This window comes from Lampetra fluviatilis, chromosome 52 (assembly GCF_964198595.1).
Source record: "Lampetra fluviatilis chromosome 52, kcLamFluv1.1, whole genome shotgun sequence".
Lineage (NCBI taxonomy): Eukaryota > Metazoa > Chordata > Hyperoartia > Petromyzontiformes > Petromyzontidae > Lampetra > Lampetra fluviatilis.
Window position 1 is genome coordinate 2365041 of NC_136326.1, and position 25049 is coordinate 2390089.

General features: G+C 50.8%; 1 protein-coding gene across 1 annotated transcript in view; it reads right to left on the reverse strand.

Moving 5' to 3' along the window:
- Window positions 1–25049, reverse strand: part of LOC144949083 (neurexin-1-beta-like) — a 559393-nt gene that overhangs the window by 146487 nt on the left and 387857 nt on the right. The window contains exon 3 of the mRNA XM_078878916.1: window positions 2546–2717. Within this exon, the coding sequence (XP_078735042.1) occupies window positions 2546–2717 (172 nt within the window). The remainder of the gene's footprint in view (window positions 1–2545; window positions 2718–25049) is intronic.

Below are 25049 nucleotides of genomic sequence, written 5' to 3' on the forward strand. Positions count from 1 at the left end.
TGCGAACGATGCACGGGAACTCCTTGAGGCTTTGCAATGCCTTGGCGAACGTCTGAGCGCTCCATCCTTGGTACATAATTGAAGAGCGTGTCGGTTGAGACGGACGGAATGGAGTAATTTAGCAGCGAAGATCAACTGGAAATCTACAGGGCTGTGTCCCATATATCATTGCTTTTGTTGGGGAGGGGGGAATGTTTTTCTTCTTCTTCTATGAAAAGCCCACAGGCCGATGTACTCAGCGTTAACCGTTTTATTTCCCGCAGCCTCACGGCGTTGTGGAGTTGTGAAAGTGCGGCCCTGCGATTGTTGCTTGCTCCTACCGCCACTGCTGGCAGAAGGGATCCCATGACTACAGGGAGCTCCCGAGAGAGAGCGCCTTCTCGAATTGTGTTTGGCCTACTCTTCCACGCTGGGCCAAGACGTTTTTGAAGATGCGGGGATAACAACATTTTACCCCCACCCCAAACCCCACCCCACCATCTCACGTGACCCGCCACCGATCGACCGAACAACCTTGTGGGCTCCACCAAATTTATCCGGAACAAAGACGAACAAACAAACACACATCTGGCATAACACAGGTTTGTTTTGGGTTAGATCGTGTAAATATATAAATGTGCCGTTAAACCCGCCACCAGCCGACACAGCCAACTAGTAAGGGTTGTCACGTAAACAGAACACGCAAATTCGTCACTAGTCCAGCACACCGGTGCGTTGGAGAGCAAATGTAAAACAACCATTTACAATCTGGGTACGACGTTTCGCCAGTAATTACAACCGGCATCATCGGGCGGCAGCCAGATCTTTTTGTTTACACACAGTATCTGGTCGGGTGACGCCGTGGCAAAAGTGTTTGACTCATGCTTACAGGTTTCCCTCGCTTCATGCGGTAGTAGTAGATGCCTTGCAATAAAAAAGGGGCAACACGAATCGAAATAGCGTGTCGTGGACCGCACACTAACCCGACCCACAATGCACCGCACGAGCAGACAGCTGCCTGCCGAGTAGTGCACGCAAAGATCCCCCGTCTAGCCTTAACAGACTGTTGGGGCAAGTGCATTAGCGAGCACTTATTAAGGCCGGCACGGCACACGAGGGGGTGGGTGGGCCAGCACCATGCCCGGCCGCCTTAGTCTCCCGAGTGGCGATGTTTACACACCGCAACAGGTACTTATTTGAGGCTGAGTCAACCTAGGGGAGGCCCAGGATTGGTTCAAATAGTCGCCACTGGTGTTGGCCGTGAGCGGGAATCGAACACGGGTCTCCAGGTTTGTAGCGCAGTGCGCTAACCGCTACACTATTGCTCCCCACAGTACACACACACACAATGTAAAACAAAAGTTAATTATATTATGTGTACCAGGTGGAGCCCACTGAGCTATTAGCTCTATTTCAGAAGCAACCTGGCCATGAATGACGAAGTGGCTTATCATGTTGACATTTATAACAGTAGCCAAACACCCGAAACGCGTGATGTTGATTCTAAATGTGGAGGAAACAACCGGAGGACCCGGAGAAAAATCCACGCGACCACGGGGAAAACACGCAAACTCGAAACATACACTCGTCAGGGTTGGGATCGAACCTACGATCTCCTGCACGCCAGGCGAGGGAGTGAACATCTCCTCGCCACCGTGCAGCCTTGCTTGTTGTCCCCACGGCTGACCGCACAGTCGCGTGTCGAGTGAATTAACGCCACCCACGAGGAATTTTGCGTAGAAACAGGTGAGCCGCGTGTGCGCTAAATCGCACAAACCGAACGCGCACAAAAGCGTGGAAAGTCAACATGTCAACATAGCCCATCATCCCTCCGGAGTGGATAAAACGAATTTACGACTTCATCGGCAGGGCCAGGTGAGGAGGGTTCGATGCAGGCAGGAGCCATCGGCTGACGAGAGATGCTCATTAATGTAATCTTTACCTCGATTAACAATCCTGTTGCACGACGTTTCGCTGGTTATTACATCCAGCATCATCGGGAAATTCGCCAGAATGGTGAATTGCCCGATTAATAATATTGGTCGCGAAAGCCTACGTGTTAAACTGAATCCTGTTGTCTTAATTAAAGGGGGTTGGGAGATGGGGCAGAGGGTCCGTTCCCCATCTTTCCAACCCCCTGCTTTTCATAGCCGGTTTCAGTTCATGTCGACGGTGTGTGTACGTGAAGTAACGGCGTGCGTACGTGAAGTAACGGTGTGCGTACGTGAAGTAACGGTGTGCGTACGTAAAGTAACGGCGTGCGTACATGAAGTAACGGTGTGCGTACGTGAAGTAACGGGCCCCCGCGCATTGCCTCTCAATAAGTACAAACATAAAATAAAAAGTTGGTTGGGTGGGTGGAGGTGGGCGTATGTGGGCGGAGGTGGGCGGTGGTGGGTGGACGTGGGTGGAGGTGGGTGGAGGTGGGTGGAGGTGCATGGACGTGGGTGGAGGTGGGTGGAGGTGGGCGGACGTGGGCGGAGGTGTGCGGAGGAGGGTGGACGTGGGTGGAGGTGCGTGGACGTGTGCGGAGGTGTGCGGAGGTGTGTGCGTCGCGCGGACTCACGCGACGGGTAGTGTTCGTTGGGCGGGTAGTGGTCGAGCTGCAGGGTGGCGTTGGCGCCGCTGCGCATGAACTTCACCAAGTGGTAGCGCCCGTCGTTGACCGGCGCGCGCTCCTCCCGCAGCACCACGTCGCCCGTGCCCACGTTGAAGATCACCGCGATCCGCCCGTCCTCCTGCACGCGAGGCGAGCGTGGGTGGTAGGGTGCAGGGCGGGGGGGGGGGAGGTAGGGCAATGGACATCGGTTAAAAAGAGCTTCATAGCTCATCGGATTCCTCCAGTATATATAGATGTTCTGAATCGTCAGCGATGTCGTTGGCATCATCATCATCATCGCGATCCATGGACAGATAGCCCGTAAGTTGCCACTGCACATTTTGTCATTGATTTCCACTTCCCTCTGTCTTGTGCCGGCATGCTCAAGTAGCGGCCACGTATTCCTGCCACCGATCTCGTGTGATGTCGTCAATGGCTCGGCCACATCGGCCACCGTCATCAACATCGTCACCATCGTCGTCGTAGTCATTCTCACCACGCAGTGGCGTCTCTAAACAAGGACCACATTGCAGACCTCACGAAGGCAACAGTCCTGGTGTCTCCTTCGTGTCTATATGGTGTCTTTCTGCTACCTCGTCAATGGTGAGGACCGTTCTAAAACCACGACAACAACAGCAGCATCATCAACAGCAGCAGCAGCAGCAGCATCATCATCAACAACAACAACAGCAGCAGCATCATCAACAACAGCAGCAGCAGTAGCAGCATCAACAACACCACACGGTAAAAGAAGGTGCGGGGATATTCCCTCCAGAAATGTAACGATCATCAGGGACTCCACCAGACAGCAAATGCGGTGATTTCAGCTCCCCCCCCCCCCCCCCCGCCGAAAACCAGGAACACCTCGTCTGCCTGTCGCCGGACTCAAGACTCGCCTTCCCATAAAATACATAAAAAAGAAAAACTGACTCTTGACTTTTAATTTATTTTCACCTCCGACTTAACTCTCTTACGCAATTCGTTGCGCGCGCGGGGCGCATTTTATTTTGCGCGCGTTTGCAATTTTACTTCTGCTCGGTCGATGTTCGCCGCTGAGGGCGCGTGACGGGTTTGTTTCGTCTCATTCCTGTCTTTCCGTACGCAGCCCATGATCCTCTCCCACCCCCACCCCATCGGCGCAGCGTCCCCGTTCCGTTGCGATGCACACCGGTGCACTACTTTATTGATGGAGATATTGGCACGTGAAAAAAAGGAATATTGATCGATTGATTGACGTGCAAATCATCAGGCGCGCATCACCGATGCCAGCCCCGATACACCACGCGTGCTCCGATGGAACAGGTGGAATCCACTCAGCTACCACCGTGGATGCCATGGAATGGTTTACGACAAAAATAAATATAGAATTTGTGCATGTTGCTATTTTTTTAAACGCCATACGAAAGAAGAAGATAATCATCACCATTATCACCGTGATCGTGATGATACCATCATCCTTCTCCTTGAGTGTTCTCAAGGAGAAGATGTTTGGGTCGATTCTTCCCATAACTAAATCTCTATCAAAGTGCCTCCGTTTTAATTTTTCCATTATCATCATCATCACCACCACTGTTGTCATCAGCATCATTATCATCATCGACATCACCATAATCATAACTCTCATCATTAACATCATACGCCTCATCATTGCCATCGTTATCTGAATCGTAATTTCTACAAGGTATATTTACGATCTCTCACCTAGGCCAAAGACTCTCTGCAGGAGCCCCATAAAGCTCCCTTTAGTGGAGGCCCTTCTGCCAGCAGTGCGGCGAGCGAATAATTTCAGGGCTGAACCTTTTACAAACTGCCCCTCCAACTAAACTCGCCGAGCAGACGCGAGAACGAACGAACGCCCGACCACCGGCACCGCAGACGATCAAACAAAGCTCTAGGTGAGCATCACGGTAGCGATGCGGTCGTGATGAATCACGGCCGTGAGCTCACCTCGAGCCAACGGACGCCCACATGCCCCCAAGCCCGTGCGACTGATAAGCGAGGAAGGCTGCGGATTAAACCCCGCGGGGGGGGGGGTCACTGCCGAGTTCACGCCGGTGACCTGAACGCCTGCCCCCTACCCCCCCCCCACCGCCACCCACCCACGCCTACAGCCCCCCCCGCCCCGCCCTCTAAACCACCGCAACATCGCAGGGCGCTCCTCCGGCCACAAATCACGTGGGCTATTTCTGGGGTTTAATCACAGGGCATCTCCATTTACGTAGCACAAACTCGCCCCGCCCCCCCCACACACATCCATCCACCCACCACCCCACTGGGCTGCCCCCTCCCACCGCCATCACCGCCCCCACCCAACCCCCGCCCCCCAGCATTTCCATTTTCATGCAATTGTAATGTTATTCATTCAAAAGGATAATTGAATAGTACTATGCTCGGTGAAATGGGGTGGGTTTGTATCTGTGTCTCTCTTCCGTCGCTATCTCTTTTCATGCAGCCAGGCCACCCCCCGTCTCCACCACCATCACCACCACCACCCCCACCGCTCCAAGCAGCGATGATGAGGCGCGGATACAAATGCTGGCACATCGTTCGGGGCACGTGCGCGGAGACATAGCGCGTGCGTGCGCGTGCGTTGAACTTCTTTCGCACCGTACGTAGCCAGCCGCGATAATCGGAGGTGCAGTGTTGAGCCTATGGGCAGTGTTGAGTCTATGGGCAGTGTTGAGTCTATGGGCAGTGTTAGTCTGTGGGCAGTGTTAGTCTATGGGTAGTGTTGAGTCTATGGGCAGTGTTAGTCTATGTGCAGTGTTGAGTCTATGGGCAGTGTTGAGTCTATGGACAGTGTTAGTCTATGGGTAGTGTTAGTCTATGGGTAGTGTTAGTCTGTGGGTAGTGTTGAGTCTATGGGCAGTGTTAGTCTATGGGTAGTGTTGAGTATATGGGCAGTGTTGAGCCTATGGGCAGTGTTGAGCCTATGGACAGTGTTAGTCTATGGGTAGTGTTAGTCTATGGGAAGTGTTAGTCTGTGGGTAGTGTTGAGTCTATGGGCAGTGTTAGTCTATGTGCAGTGTTGAGTCTATGGGCAGTGTTAGTCTGTGGGTAGTGTTGAGTCTATGGGCAGTGTTAGTCTATGTGCAGTGTTGAGTCTATGGGCAGTGTTAGTCTGTGGGTAGTGTTGAGTCTATGGGCAGTGTTAGTCTATGTGCAGTGTTGAGTCTATGGGCAGTGTTAGTCTGTGGGTAGTGTTAGTCTGTGGGTAGTACGTATGCTGAATTTCTTTCGCACCGTACGTAGCCAGCCGCGATTAAACGGGAGAAGGACAGCAAGCTAGACGACACGAAAAGCAGTTCAAAAGAAATGAGTTTTCAAACTAGACGATTTAAAAGTTTGCTCAGCTTCAGAGCGTTCCAGACGGCCCGCAGAAGCGTATCCCAGAGTGCGCGACGCGGTGGCCGCTATCGCTGTTCGATGGCTTAGCCAAAAGCCGCTTGCGAGGATGACGAGATCGGCGAGGTGTTGTTGCTCATTTGCGGCAAGCACTTTGTTGTGCAACCAGTGCCACCTTATATCACGTGCGCGTGCGTGCGTGCGTGCACACGCACGAAGATGCAGGTCGCCGTGTAGCTTCGAGCCGCCCGTTGCGGGGCAAGTGCTGCGAACGAGAGGTGCTCATTGAACACTGAGACGACCTCGGGAACAAGAGACAGAGGACTGAACCGGTTCAGATATCACTCGCCACGAAGGGGCCGTCCATAAATGACGTCGCGCGATTTTGGACGATTTTTGACTTTTCCCCCTCCCCCTCTCGCCACACGGCGTCATTAAAGTCCGACTCCCCCCCCCCTCACATATGACGTCACAAAGCTCTGCCCCCCCCCCCCCAAATAAAACATGCTTCAAACCGCTTTAAACTATTGTCATTGTAGTGCGTATTTAATGTGGCGCTGCACTCTGATGTTGTAGGAGAAAACATTTATTAAAAAGTCTATTTCATTAAGAGTAGAACGTGTTGTCTATATTTTTTTAAAGTTGCGCATGTTGATGTGACGTCACATTTCTCAACCCCCCCCCCTCGTCACACATCGTCACAAATGTCTACCCCCCCCCCCCAGGTGCGTGACGTCATTTATGGACGGCCCCTAATATATGAACTCTTGGGCCAGGAATCATACTCAAGGTTTTGCTGGGTTCATTGCGTAGCGGACTCCACCACTCCGTCAATGATGGTGCATCCCCGTCACAAGCAGGCAAAGGCATAGCCGCTGCTGGATGAACAAAACCAAAACACAAAGTCGCAATTGAACGTTGGCCGTGAGCGACAACTGAACTCGGTTCGCCCGGGGCTCGTGAGCGCGTGGTGCTCACCACACCACGGCACTACCGCCGCGCGTAGCCACACACACACACACAACTCACACGCTCGCTCCCACCCCCTCTCCGTCCTCCTCATCAAGGGGAGCAGCGCCCAGGTCAGGCTGCTGTCAGACCCTCGCCTTTGTTAAGGCCACGCGCAACAATAAAGGTTGGTGAGTCGGGCAGACTGCAGTGCCCCGGGCCACCCCAACCCACACCCCCGTTGGCCCGAGGCGGCAAATGCCAATTAAGGCGGCGACTCGAACGATCGCACTCGGGCGAAGGTGGTTTCCAATGGAAGGGAATTGTAACGTCTGGGTCACGGCGCAAATGAGGCAAAGCTGGCGACCGGCGTGGGAACGATGCTAGCGTCTGGCCACGCTGCCGAAATGGATTCCGAATTGGTACGCGGCCGACGAAGTGTCAGATACAAGATGAACCAGACGGCGGTCGAGCTTGCCAGCGTGTAGCGCATCCATCGCGAGCATTTCACGATTTGGAGCGTCTGAAAGTAGCAGCCACGTGGTCACGTGGGCACCTCCGGGGTGTGTGGGGGCTACGGGCGAATGAGCCGCGCGCACAGACTCGCACGCGTTACGCTGGTTCAATTCTCTAACCCCAACAGCAGGCAGCAACACTCTCGTTCACTGCACAGCCAGTGCAAGAGGATAGATGAGGTACATCTTAACCTTTCTTTCACACGACTACAGAATCAGAATACGTATTTATACTGGAGGAATCCGATGAGTTATAAAGATATTTTTCACAGATGCCCAGTAGCAGTGCACAGTACAAGAAAGGTAAACACATCATCCAGACGCAGACAAATTAAACCAAACCATCTCCATCCTAGCAGGCAAAGCCGACCCAGGAATTAACTTATTTTCCATAAGCGACCTGGCCACCGCAAATCATAGCCCAACAAAGTGGCCCATCAAACAAAAAAAGACTCCATATGTGTCAAAACACATATTTTCTCATTTTCACGTTTATAAAAAAATTCGGACCGATAATTAATTTTTTAATACCATATAGCACCGTACTTGATGAATGAAAAAAAAAGAAAGCCCACGTGTGTTGAGTCTTTTTTTTTGCGACGATACACAACGTGAGAAGACGGCGCGTGAAAGTCTGCGCCAATAATGTCACCACGGCTTCACGCGTGTCTTCGCCAGCCAATTAGCGCGACACCGCGAGGAAAGTAAGAGCCAAAAGAGCATTTCGCGACACCGCATGTCGATACGGCAACATCGACACGTAACAGATTATTTATAATTCATCTCACCCATCTCAAGCGCAGCGTAACAACGCGATTGAAGGTATGATAGTAAAAGAGAGCGATTATTTATTCATTTTCTTGGTTCTTTCGGTAAAATTTCAGACGCTGTCTTTCCGACAGACCTGTTCTTCACCTGAGGACGGCTGCTTGCGTTGTGGCCGAAAGGTCGTGAGAATTATTTTATTATGTTTTATTTTTTATTATTTCCCTTCTACGTGACTTTACCGAAAGAACCAAGAATATACATTCACACCTGTATTCTTGTCGGAAAGGGTAAAGCCTATTCATTGTTGTTCATCATCTTGATACTCGCAAAAAATGGGGGTCCCGGAGATGCAATTAATGTGGTAAATAAATATCTATTACCCATTAAATGTAGCGCTTTGCAAAGTGGTTTTGTGAGTAACGGATGGCGTCCTCAGTTTTGTAGTTCATTCAATGGCTTTAATATTTCCTCGTGTAAACTGACAACGCGTGCATTACGATCGTTACAGATTGCAGGGTCGTTCTAGATTGATGGCGCATTCATATTATATATTAAAGCAAATTATTGGAGATTTATATTTCGTGTATTTTGGGAAACGGTGTGTTTTTCCCACTGCTACTTTTTGTGCCCGAATCTTGCATTTGTTTGATCTCTCAATTGGCTAAAACTTAAAAAATATACATTTTGTATTTTAAATTCTATTATTTCTTACCTTTTTTGTAAAAAAAAATGCATTCATTTTTATTGTTAATTTATTTTTTTTATCTGATGTGTTACGACTTTCTTAGCTCACGGGGTACTTAAAAAATCAACTGAAACTGAACTGAGAGTCGCAACGATTCGGCTTACACGCATGGACGTTTGTTGAACCCTTTTTCACGCGTCACGTGAGCCTCGAGAATCGATCTTCACCAGTGCGTCGTTGGTGCGTCGTTGCTGCGTCGTTGGTGCGTCATTGGTGCTTCATTGGTGAATCGTTGGTGCTGCTGCTGCGGCGCCATCTGTCAACGTCGCCCTCTGAAACGTGACCTGAGAATCACTTTCCACCGGTCACCAAAAACTTTTCTGACTCGCTCACTAATCGTGGACGCCAATTCCGCGGGGCGCGGTTTAATGTAGACACTTTGAACGCATCCTCCGCCGGTGCTCTCTCCGTCACGCGACTTTTCGGCGCCTTGACAAAAGAATTTGCATATCAAGAGTAATTTAGCATATTTATGGGAAATGCAGATATATGATTAGTACTACTTGTGAAATGCGTAGGAGGTGGGCGGGGGGTTTCAAAGTCATATTATGCCCGTGCATTATGCAGGATTAGCAGCATCAAGGAACGTACACATCGGGACGTTGGGCCGATGTCGCGAACGTTCGGCGCGCGGAGGCAAACCAAATGCGCTTGATGAAGAAGGCAATCCACCACGCGTGCAGTGCGAGAGGATTGCACGGGGTGCAGACACAACTGCACGCGGATGGATTCACGGATCCGTTTTGGCGTACTGACAATCTGCAATCTGCTGGTCACCCTGCAGGTCAGGTCCGCGTCACAGTCACCCGGGTGCTAACCAGGTTCAAGCCATAATTCTAGATTTGAAGCTTTCGTGACTGCAAGGATTCATATTCTTAGGTTTTTTTCGGTAAAGTCACGTAGGTAAAACATCAAAATTAATACAAATAAAATAAAATAAAAAATCACGACGTTTCGGAGGCAACACAAGTCTCCGTCATCAGGTGGGACCGTCCGGCTGTGACGGTCCGGCTGTGACGGTCCCACCTGATGACGGAGACTTGTGTTGCCTCCGAAACGTCGTGATTTTTTATTTTATTTTTTATTAATTTTGATGTTTTACCTACGTGACTTTACCGAAAAAAACCTAAGAATATGAATAACAGGTTCAAGCCGGCTGAGGCTTCCGCGAGCTAACGTCAATAACAACAACAACAGCAGCTAACAATGCAATTCGTAACGTGAGCAATACATCGCAAGGGAAACGGGCAATTTCATGGTGATTTTGTCATTTTACAACTCTTGATGGATTGGTGTCGTTTTGTCTCTTTCTTTTCTTTTCTTTGGGCCATTCTCGGCAATTGGCAGCTCCAATGGGACGACCGTGCAGGCGTTTCGTCTGAATTTTAATCGCATCCCAGCACTCACGCTGGAGCGAAATAATGAGATCCGAGTCAAAAAATTAAAGGGCGCCACGGTGGCGAGGCGTTAACTAGTGTACAAGAGGTCATGGGTTCGATCCCGACCCTGACGCCTGCTGCATTTGTAGTTTGTGTGTCTCTCTCTCTCCCTCCCCCGTGGTCACGTGGGTTTTTCTCCGGTTCCTCCGCTTATTGCTTCGATATTTAGAAACATGCGCTTAGAGTATTTGGCTGCTTATACATTTCCACTGGAAAAGCCACTTCGTTGAGCTATCATTTGCGATCGCCAGGTTGCTTCTGAATTTTTTTTTACGCAGCTCAGTGAGCCTTACCTAGCAAAATAAAAATAGTTACGTTCGTAAGATCAAGTTCGTAATTTTCATTATGATTCTTCTCCCTCCCCCCCCCTCTCCTCGCCCTCCCTTTTTTTAAAAAGAGCTTCACGTTAATCTATTGTAGTTGAGTTTGTTGTGCTGCACAAATTGAGGATGGACGACTGATACACGACGGATCATGGGTCACCATTGGTGATGATGCATGGTGATGAAGATTATGATGATTTGATGATTATTCATTCATTTGATGGTGATCTTCATGAGAATAATGATGAAAACAGAGCTAAACTGATCTTGGCCACAGTGTGACTGAGTGGCCCAACCCTCCTGCTCATGCAGCAGGAGCAAGTGATTTAATTAACTAAGCCGGTAATTGCAGCGGTGCATTTTCACCTTTTTTTTCTCTTTAACCTTTTCCACGAAGAGCAAATCTTGGCACCCTCGGTGGTTGTCGAATTGAACGGCGTGCCATCCCCACTCTCTCTCTGTTCCTTGTGCAGACATATGGACTGTTGGATTCTCTCTGGTATTTGCACAATATCGAAGCACTGCGTCACTCGCAGATGGCAGTGAGGTGGCGGCCAACAAGCTGTCAATTTACGCCCATGCAATGTTTTTGCCCCCTCGCCAGATGAGAGGTGTAAAGTATTTTGCTCAATATCGAAGCATTGCGTCACTCGCAGATGGCGGCGAGGTGGCGGTCAACGAGCTGTCAATTTACGCCCATGCAATGTTTTTGCCTCCTCGCCAGATGAGAGGCGTACAGGTAATTGCTCATCCTCAAAACGACGTTGCTTGTTCGAGTTACACGCAGCATGACACACGCAAGCATCATCCGATGCAATTTACAGCGGTTGGGTGGTGTCTGTGACACCTGAACAGACTGTAAACGATGGATATTGAAACAAAATTTGACCCTTTAGTTTCCACCCTTCTTCTAATGTCTGGCGCGTAGTTGTTACGCTTCCGCCAGTGGAACGCGACGTTTCGTTCTCGCGGCGTGCACAGGCGGAAGGACGTACGGACAAGCAAGCGGGGCACCGTTGCCATTTCCCCTGCGCGAAACAAACGAACGGGACGAGGCAGCACGAGACGCGGACCGAGGGAGCGCGATTCAAAAAAGGAAATGATGCTTAGCAGAACGGGAGAAACCATCACCATCAGCTGCATCACAGACACACTTGCCTCCACTACCCTCCCCCATCTCCCCCCCCCCCCCCACCCTTAGCGCCCACTCACATAGCCACTTCGCCTGTACGTACACATCATTCATTTTTAATGCTTTTGGACGGAGCACTAAAGGCTGCAGGTCGCACGAACCCGGGCAATTAGGGCTTCGGAAACTCGGCTAATTGCAGCCGGAACTTGTCGGCCAGGTCATCCAAATATTGTGGCAGATGATTGTGTACGAGCCGTTTTCGCGCACGCCCAATTAAATGGATCTCGTGTGAGGCATGAGAATCCGTCGTTTTTAACAATGCTGCCCCTCGCTGTGTGGACCAGAAGTAGCTTTGTAAGGGAGCTCAAGAGGTGGCTCTGTGATATCCACTTACACGCGCCGCTGCGCTGAGATTTCAGCGCGGATTCTTCGTCGTCGGAAAACGCGGACAGCGATCTCGCGATGGGTGGCACAAATGTGCAAGCGGGTAGAACAATGAAACGACAACTTTCAATTTTAATTTATGAGTCGATGTCAGCGATTTGTCCCCGCGACGTGGCCTAGCGTTGGCATTGCGAGAGTCATCGAGAAATCGGCAATTGTCCCAGAAATCTAGATTTGAAGTTTTCGTGACTGCAAGGATCCATACTCTTTGGTTCTTTCGGTAAAATCACGTAGGTAGAAAAATAAAATAAATCACGACCGACATTTCGGGCGCAACACAGGCGTCCGTCATCAGGTGGGACAACCACAGCAACAAACAACTTCAGCAATTGTTTATACCTACGTGACTTTGCCAAAAGAACCAAAAAGTACGTCCCAGAAATTACAATTTCAAGATGCGACGAGGGCTATTGGTGAATTTGTCTGTTTGTCATTTGGCTACATTTCCTTTCGTCGGCTGTGCTGTTGGCATCACGTGGCCATTAGCAAGAAGCATCAATTTGGATCGCTCACAGGGCAGTGTAACTCCCTTGGTGTTGGGGGAATGGCCCACGGAACGAGACATCACAGAGCTACTTCCTAGGAGACACCTTCAAGTGACATCTGATCCGCAAGCGTAGTTGTTTTCTTTTTTAAACAAAGATGTTTGCTAGCGTAGAGGGCTTTAAGAAAAGAAGACAGCTCGCAGCGTTCCCAGCTGGTGTGTCTTCATCCTGCTCTCTTTGGGAACAATTAAACTATGAAACGAAACACATTTTTTTTAATTGTACCGGGTAAGGCCCACTGAGCTATGCAAATATTTTTCACAAGCGACCCGGCCACAAATGATAACTCAACGAAGTGGCTCATCACGCGGATATTTATAGCAGTCAAACACTCTGAACGCACGTTGGCCATTCATCATCACCAATAATGATGCACGGACAGTCGTGAATCATTCATCAACCCTCCAGTTGTGCAGCACAACAAACTAAATTACAATTAAACCACGTGAAAGTCTTTTTAACAAAAAAGGGAGGAGGAAGGGGTGAGAGAAAAATCATTGCAGAATGAAAATGACAAACTTGATCAAATAAACGAAACGATTTCTATCTTAGCAGGTAAGGCCCACTGAGCAATGTCGTCATTTTTTCACAAGCGACCTGGGCATCACAAATGACAGCACAATGAAGTGGCCTTTCATCGTGTGGAAATGTATCGCAGCCAAATACTCCCTTCACATTCTAAATGTGGAGGAGAAAAACCGGAGGACCCGGAGACAAAAACACACGACCACAGGGAGAGAGACACCGCAAACTCCAAATAAACAACAGGCGTCGGGGTCAGGATCAAAACCCACGACCTCCTGCATACCAGGCGAGGTAGTTAACACCTCCTAGCCACCATGGCATTGACTACGCTTAGAATGACTACGGCTGACGCGCCGTATGCTCAGCTTCTCCCCCTCGCACTCTCTTGCCTCTCTCTCTCGACTCTCCTCGTTACATCTGTCTGGCCGTCTGTCACGTCGACTTCACCACCCCCCCCCCTGCCCCTCTCTCTCTCTCTCAGGCCATTTCCGATTACTGCCGTGCTTCACTTTAACCACCAGGTCTTCACCTCCTCTCTTGGCACCTCCTCTTGCCAAATCGAAATATTATTTTCCCCATCCATCGCCTCCGCCGGCTGCACGCGCGGCTGTCGAAGACGCGCGGTGCGTGCGCGCGCGCAAACCCGGGCGCCTTTCGTTCCTAACGTTCAACTGGTGGGCAACGTTCGCGTTCGTGCGGCGTCACGTGTGCGGACGTCACGGAGTGAAGACGACGGCGGCAACGTCGGCAGGGCATTGCTATTTTTCGTGTTTGTTTGTCGACCAACACTGCGGTACGACGGCCTCTGGCGCAGCTCGCTTGCCGAGCACCGCTGTGGCTCGACGGCCGACCGCTCGCCGCACGTTTGCCAGGGCGAGCTCCTTCAGCAAAGTCGCGGACGAAAGTTTCCCAGCGGAGAGGAGAAAAACGTCGGACATCGTGCCGAACAACGTGCGTCCGAGAGCCGTGCTGGAGCACGGCGACGGAAGGCCTACGCAGGGAATCTCTTTCGAATCAGAATATTAAAAACAACAGCTATCCTGGAGAAATCCGATGAGCTGTGAAGTTCTTTTGCACAGGTGTCCAGTAGGGTGGGGGGGGGGGGTCACAGAGTTATTGACTTGCTGCGGCTACTTTCGATGTTACAACCGAGTTAGCGGCACGTTAATAAGCCTCAGCCACGCTCACCACACACAGGGCTCGGGCAGGTCAGAGGTCAGAACGCAAAGCCGGCACAAAACGGGGTTTCAGCCAAGGAAGATTAATCCGGGTTCTCAAGTGTAACGAATTGACGATCGCTGCTTAGTAGCTAATCACGTTATTTGTTTAACTTAAATTGGCTCCATTTCAGTTCTGAGAATATCGTTTTTTTGGGCAAGATTGGCAAATTAAGCAGTTTCGAAACAGCGCTTGTAAGTTTTAAACTAATGTCAAGCTGCATCCGGGCGTGACCAGCATGCACGCCGTCGCTGTGAGTGTCGGCACTGCCCGTAGACTCAACAATGCCCGTAGACTCAGCACAGCATGTAGATTCAGCACTGCATGTAGATTCAGCACTGCCTGTAGACTCAGCACTGCCCATAGATTCAACACTTGCCATCGGCTCAAAACTGACCATAGACTCAACACTACCCCATAGATTGAACACTGGTCATAGACTGAACACTGCGCATCGACTCAACACTGCCCATATATTTCACACGACTCATAGATTTAACACTTGCCCATAGATTCAGCACTGCCCATTAGATTCAACACTGCCCATAGATTCAACACTGCCCATAGACTCAACACTGCCCACAGACACAACACTACCCATAGACTCAACACTGCCCATAGATTCAACACTACCCATAGACTCACCATTAACCACAGACTCAACACTGCCCATAGACTCAACACTGCCCATAGACCCAACACAGCCTCTGTACATGAAGCGGTCTCCTTCCTTAACCTTCTTCCGTTCCTCTCTCAAATCCTCGTCTCCTCTCTATCGCACATTCCCTTCCTCTTCACTCCCCTCGCCCCTCCACTCCGTCCCGTCCCTCCCCTATAGCCCTTTCGTGATCTCCCCCGTGCCCATCTGTCAACGGTCACTCGTTCTTCGGTCCCTGCACTGCCCCTGTCATCTAAATCACTCGATTTTTATCACCGCTTTTAATCTCCATTACAGAGCACCTTGAGCTAAGGAGCTCTATATAAATATAAAAAAATTTACCCGTAAAAACAAAGTTTTTCACTTTAAATCCTTTATATGCGTGGCATCGGTTTCATTTTATTATTCATTTCTGTTTTTCTTGAGTAAGAGTTTCATTTTTATCACATTGGTATTTTAAATTAAATATGAAAAAAAAAATTCCCTAAAAAGTGGAACATTTAGGAATTTTCTTTTCACGAAAATAAATTGTCACGCACAACGAGTCTGTGTGCAAAATGTCAGCTCGATTGGATCACGGGAAGTGGGTTAAAAAACGACCGAAAGATTTGCACGGTCGTAAGCGCGCAAGCAAGCAAGCAAGTGAACTTAATATAAAGGATTTAATAAGACAACACTGGCAGATGAACGCCCACCTCGGTTAGCTTATCGGCAGGTGGTGTTTTGGTCGGGTTCAGTTATATGCGCTCCCACATCATGCAAGACGTCTTGCGAGCTCGGAAGAGTCGGCCAAAAAAACATTCTATCAATAGGGGGCTCTCTCCAATTGCCTCTTGCGGTGGCCCCTCAGAAATCAGTCCCACAGTCGGCAAATTGCAAGGGCTCCGTCTTTACCTTTGACCTCTACCCCGAACAGAACCAGAGGCTCCGTTAACGTACCGGCTCGACAGCTTGTTTTGCTACTCTACCCCATTGTTTCACGGCTTCGGTATGTCTTCACACATCATCCCACCGCAGGCGAGACAGCGCTCTGGGTGGTACATTCATAATTGTGTGGCACGGGCAATCTCTCCCCTCCATCCTCCCTCATCCCCGTCACGGGGCACCACTCGCTCCGGTCTAGTTGTGCACGCACACACAGTCGCGGTACAGGTGGGTGCGCGCGTGTGTGAGAGAGAGAGCGGGTGCGAGGCACGCGTGTGATCAGTGCCATTTTCAAATTCCCTGCCGAGAGAGAATCAACATAGCGGGGTTGTTGCGCGTCATCGTCGCTGCCGCTGCTACCCGAACTTCCCGGTTTGGTCGGGAATAGTGCCCGTGGTTTGCCATAAAGGCTGCACCCCCCACCCCATCCCCACCTGTCCCAAATCGTTTTGCAAACATTGGGATTTTGTTCGCGGTTCAAAATGTTCTGGCCTTCACATTGGGACTGTGAGCAAAGGAGGTGGCCGGTAAAAATGGTACGGGAAATAAAATGGCACGGGTAAAAATGGCATGAGAGAATATGGCACGTGAGAAATGGCACGGTAAAAATGGCACGGGAAAATGTCACACGAAAATATGGCACAGGGAAAAATATCATGAGAAAATGGCATGGGAAACGCCATGGGAAAAATGTCATGGAAAAAAATGGCACGGAAAAATGTCTTGGAAAAGGTTATGGGAAAAATGGCACGGGAAAAATGGCATGGGAGAAAATGGCACTTAAAAAAATGGCATGGGAGAAAATGGCATGGGAGAAAATGGCACAGAAAAAAATGGCATGGGAGAAAATGGCATTGGAGAAAATGGCACAATAAAAATGTGACAGTAAAAATGGTACGGCGAAATGCCATTTTCGTTGGATTTTATATTAAACTAGCAGGAAATACCCGGCATTGCCCGGGTACTTTTGTGAAAGTAGAGTGTATTCAGAAGAGGGTCAATGACGTGACAGCAACTGTTAAGATTGTGCTGTGCCATGGGGCCTGTAATAAATGTAATATCACGTGCCACAATGGGGTACAACATGAAATAGCGAATCTTTTTTTGAGGCGTGAATGATGCCGTTTGTTTGTCTCGCCACGGAAAGACGGCGGGCGTGTTCACGGAGGTTTAACCCTTAATTGGAATCACCAACCGGTTTATTTGGTGATGCAATCAACGGGAATTGTTAGATTACCTTGATGAAGAGGGGGTCATGGGTCATTATGCAACTGTTAGATGTGCGGGGCCAGGTTAATGTGCTGGGTTAGGGATGGCGACGTCACTTGGAGTGTGAGGGGTTGCCGTTTTGGTTGGCTACGGGCCCCCCTATATCAAACGTCGGCTCGCCATGTAGCGAAGGTTTTCCGCGGGGTTCTAAAAAGGTGGCGATAGCTTTAATCGCGTGGATTTTTATTCGGAACAGACAGACAGACTTTCATTTTTATATCTATAGATTTCCTTTCCAAAAATGTATTCTGGTAGTTGTAAACATCTGCAGACTTGCTAGTCGGGAAACTGGCATCATTTTCACACTGTCAAATCATGGGTAAATATTAAATTTGATGTTACACTGATTGAATCATTCTTCCCAATGTGTATGCCCACTCGCCAAAATTTCATTTAAAAACATAATCTCCAGATTGTTGGAGCATGAACAGTGCCCACTTTCTTACGTCCAATGTTTTACGCAGTTGAATTCACATTCAGTCCGCTGTCCAAGTTGTTTAACGCATTTTTTCTTGTTGGCGGCGGTAAAAATAACCTTACCGTTGAGCACCGACCGGCGAGCGCATTGGATGTGCTGCTAGTCGTCATGGAGCTAAAGGTGCTTCCCTGAAACGTCTTGCTCACTCCACTGTTTGGCGAAAAGGCCCTCCACTTAAGAGAGAGCTCCCAGAGACACCTCTCCGAAGGGAATTTCGGCCTACTCTTCCACGCGGCTCTTCGAGGGGGCGAGTACCCACGCTTTACCCCACCACACTCGAACTGACTGCGGGGTGGATAATTCGCAAACTTGACACCGTTGTGACCAACGGAACTGGTGGTGGCTCTGGGTATTGCGAGACCACTGACATCGTGGCCACGTAACACTATTTAACACGATTTTTGTTCCTGGGTACTGAACGTTATTTTCTAATTTCTTGTGCCTCAAAAGTGTAGAAAATGGCTATTATTCCCCACAAACTTTGCTTTTGTGAGCAGGACTTTACGTGAAGGAATGACACAAATGCACACCGCGTTTTCTCATTGAAAATAGGTAAATCACTCTCCTGGTCACAAAAGTAAAGTTTGTGGGGGAATTATAGCCATTTTGTGTACTTTTGAGGCATAAGCAATGAGAAAATAACACTTACTACCCAGGAACAATTTTTTTTTTGTTACACAGTGTATAAGTCATTGGCGAAAAGCCATCATTGACGGGCGCCTGCAACTTCGCTTGATGCGACGATTACCACAAAAGATTTCGCTGAATTTTTTTTTATAATAAAAAATAATATCCCACGACATGTAAATGTTGTGGCTTTACTCTCCGACACACCGGGTGTGCTGGACTAGTAACGAATTGCCATGTTTGGTTTACGTGACAAACCTTACTAATTGGTCGGGTGGCGGCGGGTTTAACGACAGAAACATTCATCATGGGACCTCCTTTGCCAGTACCAAAATATACCAAAATATACTAATAGGGTTTTTCCCCTTTTTTCTTTTTTCTGGCAACAAAACTGACACCTTTTGCAAGGAATCATGCTTACATTAACCACAATACTTGCAGTAAAATGCAAACAAAAAACAATACTCTGATAATGTATGCATAATTTATGCATTGTTTTTGTTTCAAAGACAATGCATAAATTATCAGAGTATTGTCTTTGAAGCAAAGACAATGCATAAATTATCAGAGTATTGTTCGCCAGAAAAAAGGGAAAAAAACCCTATTAGTTGACAGAAACCTTTATTATCGATGATATTGGTTCGCGATTGCCTGCGTGTTAAACTTCTTCTGTCCCTCTTGAACATCTCGGTGCTTTGGCATGTCCAGATCCCCTCTGCCCCTCCTCCTCCCCGTACTGCTGATCACTGAGCCCCGTTCGTGGACCCGCTAAATGGTCCTGATGCCCCCTTAATGGAGCAGAGGACAAGGCGTGTTAACGATACATTGATCAAAATCAGTTCCAACACTTTCGATGCATGCGATTGGATGGCCGCCCCCGCGAGAACCAATTATTTTCAATTCGTACGACGCGTTGGAGGCAGAGGCGCAGCCCTGCAACTGCTTGGCTCACGCCACTGCTGGCTCTGTAGAGGGTAATATTGATCCTACTCTTCGACGCTGGCTAGATACCTTGCGAAAAGCTTGAGAGCACTCACACTTCACCCAACCGGACGCGACCTGCCGATTGACTGCGGTGTTACCCATCTGTTTCATTGGTTTCGTGGCTTTATTTTGGTGATTTCGAAAAGTGTATTGGTTTAGCCATGTTTGTTTGTTGTAGTACAGAGTTAGACTGATGGCCTTAATCTAAGTTGTCTTGTGGTTGTTGTTGGTTGTTTGACTTGCATCCCACTGGGATTTTTGCACACAGCGTTGGTGTACGGTGTTTTTTTCTGCAATATTTTGCTGTCTTTTCTTGGATTTTCTGTTTGCACTCAGTCACATATTCCCTTTAAGATGTTTTTTTGTTCATGTCTTTGTTTTTTGTTTGTTGCGGTTGCACCCGATTCAAGAGCCGAATGGCTCACAGGGCTACACCTAATAAATGAACTTGAACTTGTACTGCTGGAAGGACAGAGTGGGGTGGTGGTGGTGGGGTAGTGGGGGTGGGGATTTAACTAACTCGCCCCACTATGCTTCAGCTCGTACGGACGGCAGATTGGACCGGTCACCCCTGAGGTTGCAGGTCCAGCGCGCCCCCTCACCGTTCGACCGTTTCCGAATTCGTACGGTGAACGTCGCAATGCAATTCGTTTACGGAAATCCCGCAGCCGCTGAAGGAGACTCCATTTACGGGCAAAGCAAAACACGTGTGATGACTGAAAATAATTGTAACCCCCCCCTGCACGCCACCCCCACCCCCTGCAATCTCGACAATTCATTGAATTGCAAGGTCAAGAGGGGAGGGTGGAAGGGGATATCTCTTACATCGCTACCACACGGCCCATCGCTTAGAATGCCACGGTAACATCGCCGTATCTGCCGTCTACATTACAGCGCCCTTCACGCGCTCGAGTGGTCGCGGTGCCCTCTCTGTCCGTCGCTGCATCGCCAATCTTACGGTCCTAGTTGCGGCTTTTCCATCTTCTTCTGCTGTTTTTCCACCTGAAAACGGCTGCTTGTGTTGCGATCGAAACGTCGTGGTTTTTTGTTCATTAAAAAAAAGAATTTGAATCAATCTACGTGACTTTACCGTAAAGACCCAAAGAATATTAATTCCTGCAGTCACGAAAGCTTTAAGTCAAGACTCTTCTTCTTTTTCTTCTCTCTCCTGATGTCATCTCATTCCATCGCTCTCCCCACTCTCTCTCTCTCGCTCGCTCTCTCGCTCGCTCGCTCTCTCAAAGCGTTCTGGAACCCGGGTCGTTATATTTCCCTCTTCGGCAGAATTACCTCGGAAAATCCCGTTTTTTTGAATGGGTCGCATTTGGTACGTTAATAGCGCGGTTCTTGTCATTCTTGGAGCACAGATTTGTATTTGCGGCGACGTCGTTTTTGTAAGCGATTGCCGCATTTAGTTTTTGTGTTTTGTATTATCGTAGCGGGCTTGGACCGGGAAAAATAGAACGCTGGCTCTTGGACGCAGTACATTTCTTTTATTGCATCTCTCTCTCTCTCGCCCCTGTGCGGAGAGGCCACACCTAGTGGTCGCTCCTGCTCCACCAGGTGAGCGGACAGAGGCCTGGGCTCAGGTGAGAGCCTGTGCCTGGCCTGAAAGGGAGAGTCATCGTTCTTTTCGTTTCCCTTTCTCGCTAAGACCTGCGGTTACTGCTGCCTTTCCACCATGGCGCAATATCCAAGGCTCGAGTGTCTTTCGCGAAGGAACGGTTTAATCTGCTATCCACCGCCCGAGATCACAGCCGACATCGTCGCTGCTGCTGTGGCCACGTGTGTGGGCCATGCGGGCATCCTCACCGCCCAAAGGCAAGATCGAGGTGTGGTGGTGTACGTGACCCAGGAGAGTATGGTGGCGCGCCTGGTAGAGACGGGGCTCGACGTCGGGGGGGAAGGGCTGTTTGTGCAGTGCACCCCGCTCGCGTCGCCCGCCATCAGGGTGATGCTCTCAGGTGCGCCGCCATTTCTCAAGGGCACCGAACTGCGCCGAGATCTACAGCGCTTCGGCACAGTGATCTCGAATATAATTATGCTGCCTTTGAGGTCGAAAGACCCAAAGCTAGCACACGTTTATGATCTTAAAGGAAGGCAACACGGAATTGGATGTGAACTTCAAGTACACCATTGATGGTCACGTCTATACCGTGTATGCCTCCACGGCCGCGCCGAAGTGCTACGGGTGTGGTGGTGTCGGACACACCCGAAAACACTGCACGGCAAACAAACAGGAAAGGGGAAAAGCAGCTCCGCCTGCGCAGACAGCAGCAGCAGAAGTGCGGGAGCAGCAGAAGCAGCAGCAGGCGTCGCCGCCGCTGCAGCAGCAGCAGCAGGCGCCGCCACCGCGGCAGCAGCAGCTGCAGCAGCAGCAGCAGCAGACCTCCACCGACTCTGCTGATGGTCACGCGCAGCCAAGGACTGACGGCGGGGAAAAGGGTTTCACCGTCGTTGAGTCGAGAAAGCGGAAGGCGAGAGGAGGCAATGCGGGGGGGGGGCGCGGTGGCACCTTTCCAAAACGCGTGGCCGCCGCCGCCGCCGAGAAAGACAACAGCGACAGTGACGAACGGGACAACCGCCCGAACGCAACAGCAGGGCGCGGCGGTGAGGCCGAGCCACAGGGTGAGGTGATCGTCATTGACGAGGCCCACCGGCCGGTTGATGCCGAGGCAGAGGGGCGACCACCAGACCTGGACTCAGCTGCCCCGGAAGGGGGGGGGGTGCTGGAAGCCACCAATGAGCCTGCCGATGACACGGCGCTCGGGGGTGACGACCAGCTCACCTCCTCACCCGACCAGGTGAGGGAGGCAGAGGCCGCAGAGGGGAGCCGGCCCGAGTTGGAAGACACCTCCGATCGGCACGGTGCGTTGGAAGAGGTAACCACCGAGCCTCACACAAGCGTGCCGGGAGACTCAGACGACGGAGGGTCGGAGTTAGAGATAGAAGACAACTTGAGTGAGGGGAGCTACTCACATGTTAAGAAGAAACGAGAGTACACACCCGGCAAGATTGTCGAATTCCTCCGAACTAGTTACAAGAAGCGGGGGGTCGACATCGGAGATTCTTTCCCCGATGCGCAGGCCTTCTTGAAGGTCGCGCAGACAATCATCAGCGACATGGAAAAGCACAAATGCAGCCCGCAGGAAGGCAATCGGCTGAGGGGTTTCATGCAGAAAGCAAGAAAGGGGAGCATGTCCCAACCGGAGTGCCCCCCCGCTGATGCCGTTGCTGAAGCCGACGCCTAAAGCCATGGCTTCCTCAGGTGTAAGGATCGCGAGTTTAAACTGCAACGGAGCTCGAAGCGATCAGAGGTGGCACCGCATCTGCAGCTTCATTAGCGAGCAGAAAGCGGATGTGACGTTTCTGCAAGAAACGCACCTTGACGCAACTCTGCAGGCCCAGCGCCAGCACCTCTTGGGCAGTCAGACCTTTTTCAGTCATGGAGAAGACAACCGCGCTGGTGTTGCAATTGTGTTTAGTCCAAAGTTTCTCCCGGAAGGCGTGGCCTTCAGAGAGATCCAAAAAGGCCATCTGATATCTGTAGACTTCGTGTTAAACAACACGAGGCTACGGTGTTTCAACGTTTATGCGCCGAGTAAGACCAGTGAGAGAAAACGCTTTTTCTCCGGCACACTGCGGAATGCCTTGGAGGCAGGCAGTGCGGACGGGGTGCTCACGGTCGTGGGGGGAGATATGAACTGCACCCTCGACCCGGCTCTCGACCGCAATAGTGCTGAGCCCCACCCGGAATCCGCACGGCCATTAGCCGACATGGTGCAGCAACTGGGTTTGCTCGACACGTGGCGACTGCAACACCCAGGCCAGAGGCAATACACTTGGTGCCGCGCGGGCCTGCAGGGGAGGATGAGCCTCGCCAGGCTGGACCGGCTGTACATCAGTGCGGACAGCGCTAACCGGCTCGGGGGCAGCAACATCACCCCATCCGGTTTCTCTGACCACCACCTGGTCTCAGCACTGCTGCGAGTCCCCAGGGAGAGGCGTCGCTGCCCCTACTGGAAACTCGACGTGCAGCTGCTTGAGGACGAAAATTTCACGGAGGCATTCAGGGCCTGTTGGTCACACTGGGCAGCAACTAGGAGCAGTTTCAGCTCTGGTCAGCGATAGTGGGAACACACTAAAGCGCAAATTAGGGCCCTCTGTCTACAGCTTTCGAGCCAGCACGCCGCCGCCAAGGAGGAGACGGTGAAACACCTGGCGAGCGAGCTGCTGCTGCTCGAGGCTGAGATGGGCTCGGCCCAGGACGCGGACAACAACGAGGGCGAGGTGCTGCTGGAGAAGCGGCGACTTTTTAGGGCCGTCACGGACCAACAGGCACATAGTTCGTTTGTGCACAAAAAGGTGCAACACCTGGCACAGACGGACTCTCCCTCAAAGTATTTCTTTAGGCTAGGCAATAGACCCTCGAGCAATGAGAACAACATTTCAGGGTTGCTTACCCCAGAGGGGAAGACAGCAACTGCCGAGGGGGAAATTGCTAGGATCGCGAAGGACTTCTATTCACACCTGTTCAAGGCTGAGCACGTACAGGACGAGGCGGTTGAAGAACTACTAGCTGCGGGCCCTACTCTGGGGGACGCGGAGAGAGACAAACTGGAAAGCCCCGTCACCCTGGAGGAGCTGCACACTGCCATGAAAGGTCTGGCAGCTGGCAAATCCCCAGGGATCGATGGGCTGCCAGTTGAGTTCTACGAGACCTTCTGGGATGTACTCGGCCCTTGCCTGCTGGGGCTGCTGGAGGAGAGCCTGCGGGACGGGGAACTCCCGCAGAGCTGCAGGAGGGCGGTGGTCACCCTGTTGCCTAAGAAGGGGGACCTGCGTCGCATAGAAAACTGGCGGCCCGTCTCCCTCCTGTGCGCCGACTATAAAATATTCGCCAAGGCGCTGGCAAACCGCCTCAAAGAGGTGGTGGGTCAGCTCGTGCAACCCGAGCAGGCGTATTGCATCCCCGGCCGCTGCATCTATGACAACATCGGCACGGTCAGGGATGTGATCTCCCTCGCGGATATGCACGACATGGATGCAGGTCTCCTATTCATGGACCAGGAGAAGGCGTTAGACAGGGTAAGCCACGAGTACCTGAGAAGACTGCTCCTCTCCTTAGGGTTCGGCCAGAACTTCACGGCACACGTGCACCTCCTATATACGGGGATATCCAGCCTCATAAAAATCAATCAAAGGCTGGGCTGCCCTGTTCCCGTGACAAGAGGAGTCAGGCAGGGGTGCCCTCTCTCGGGGCTCCTCTACACCCTGTCCCTTGAGCCGCTCTTGCGACGCCTGAGAAACACCTTGTCCGGGTTCGTGGTCCCGGGGCCGGAGAATGCAGTCATAAAGCTCTCCGCATATGCGGACGACGTATGCGCCGTGATCAACGACGCGCAGGACGTCGCTGCACTCGGCCGGGCGGTGGAGGTCTATGAAAAGGCCTCCTGCGCCAAAGTCAACTGGCGGAAGTGTGAGGCGTTATGGATGGGGTCACAAGGTGCAGTGAGTTCCGTGCTCCTCCCAGGCGGAGTCACCTGGCAGGGTGAGGGCGTGAAGTATCTCGGAGTGTACCTAG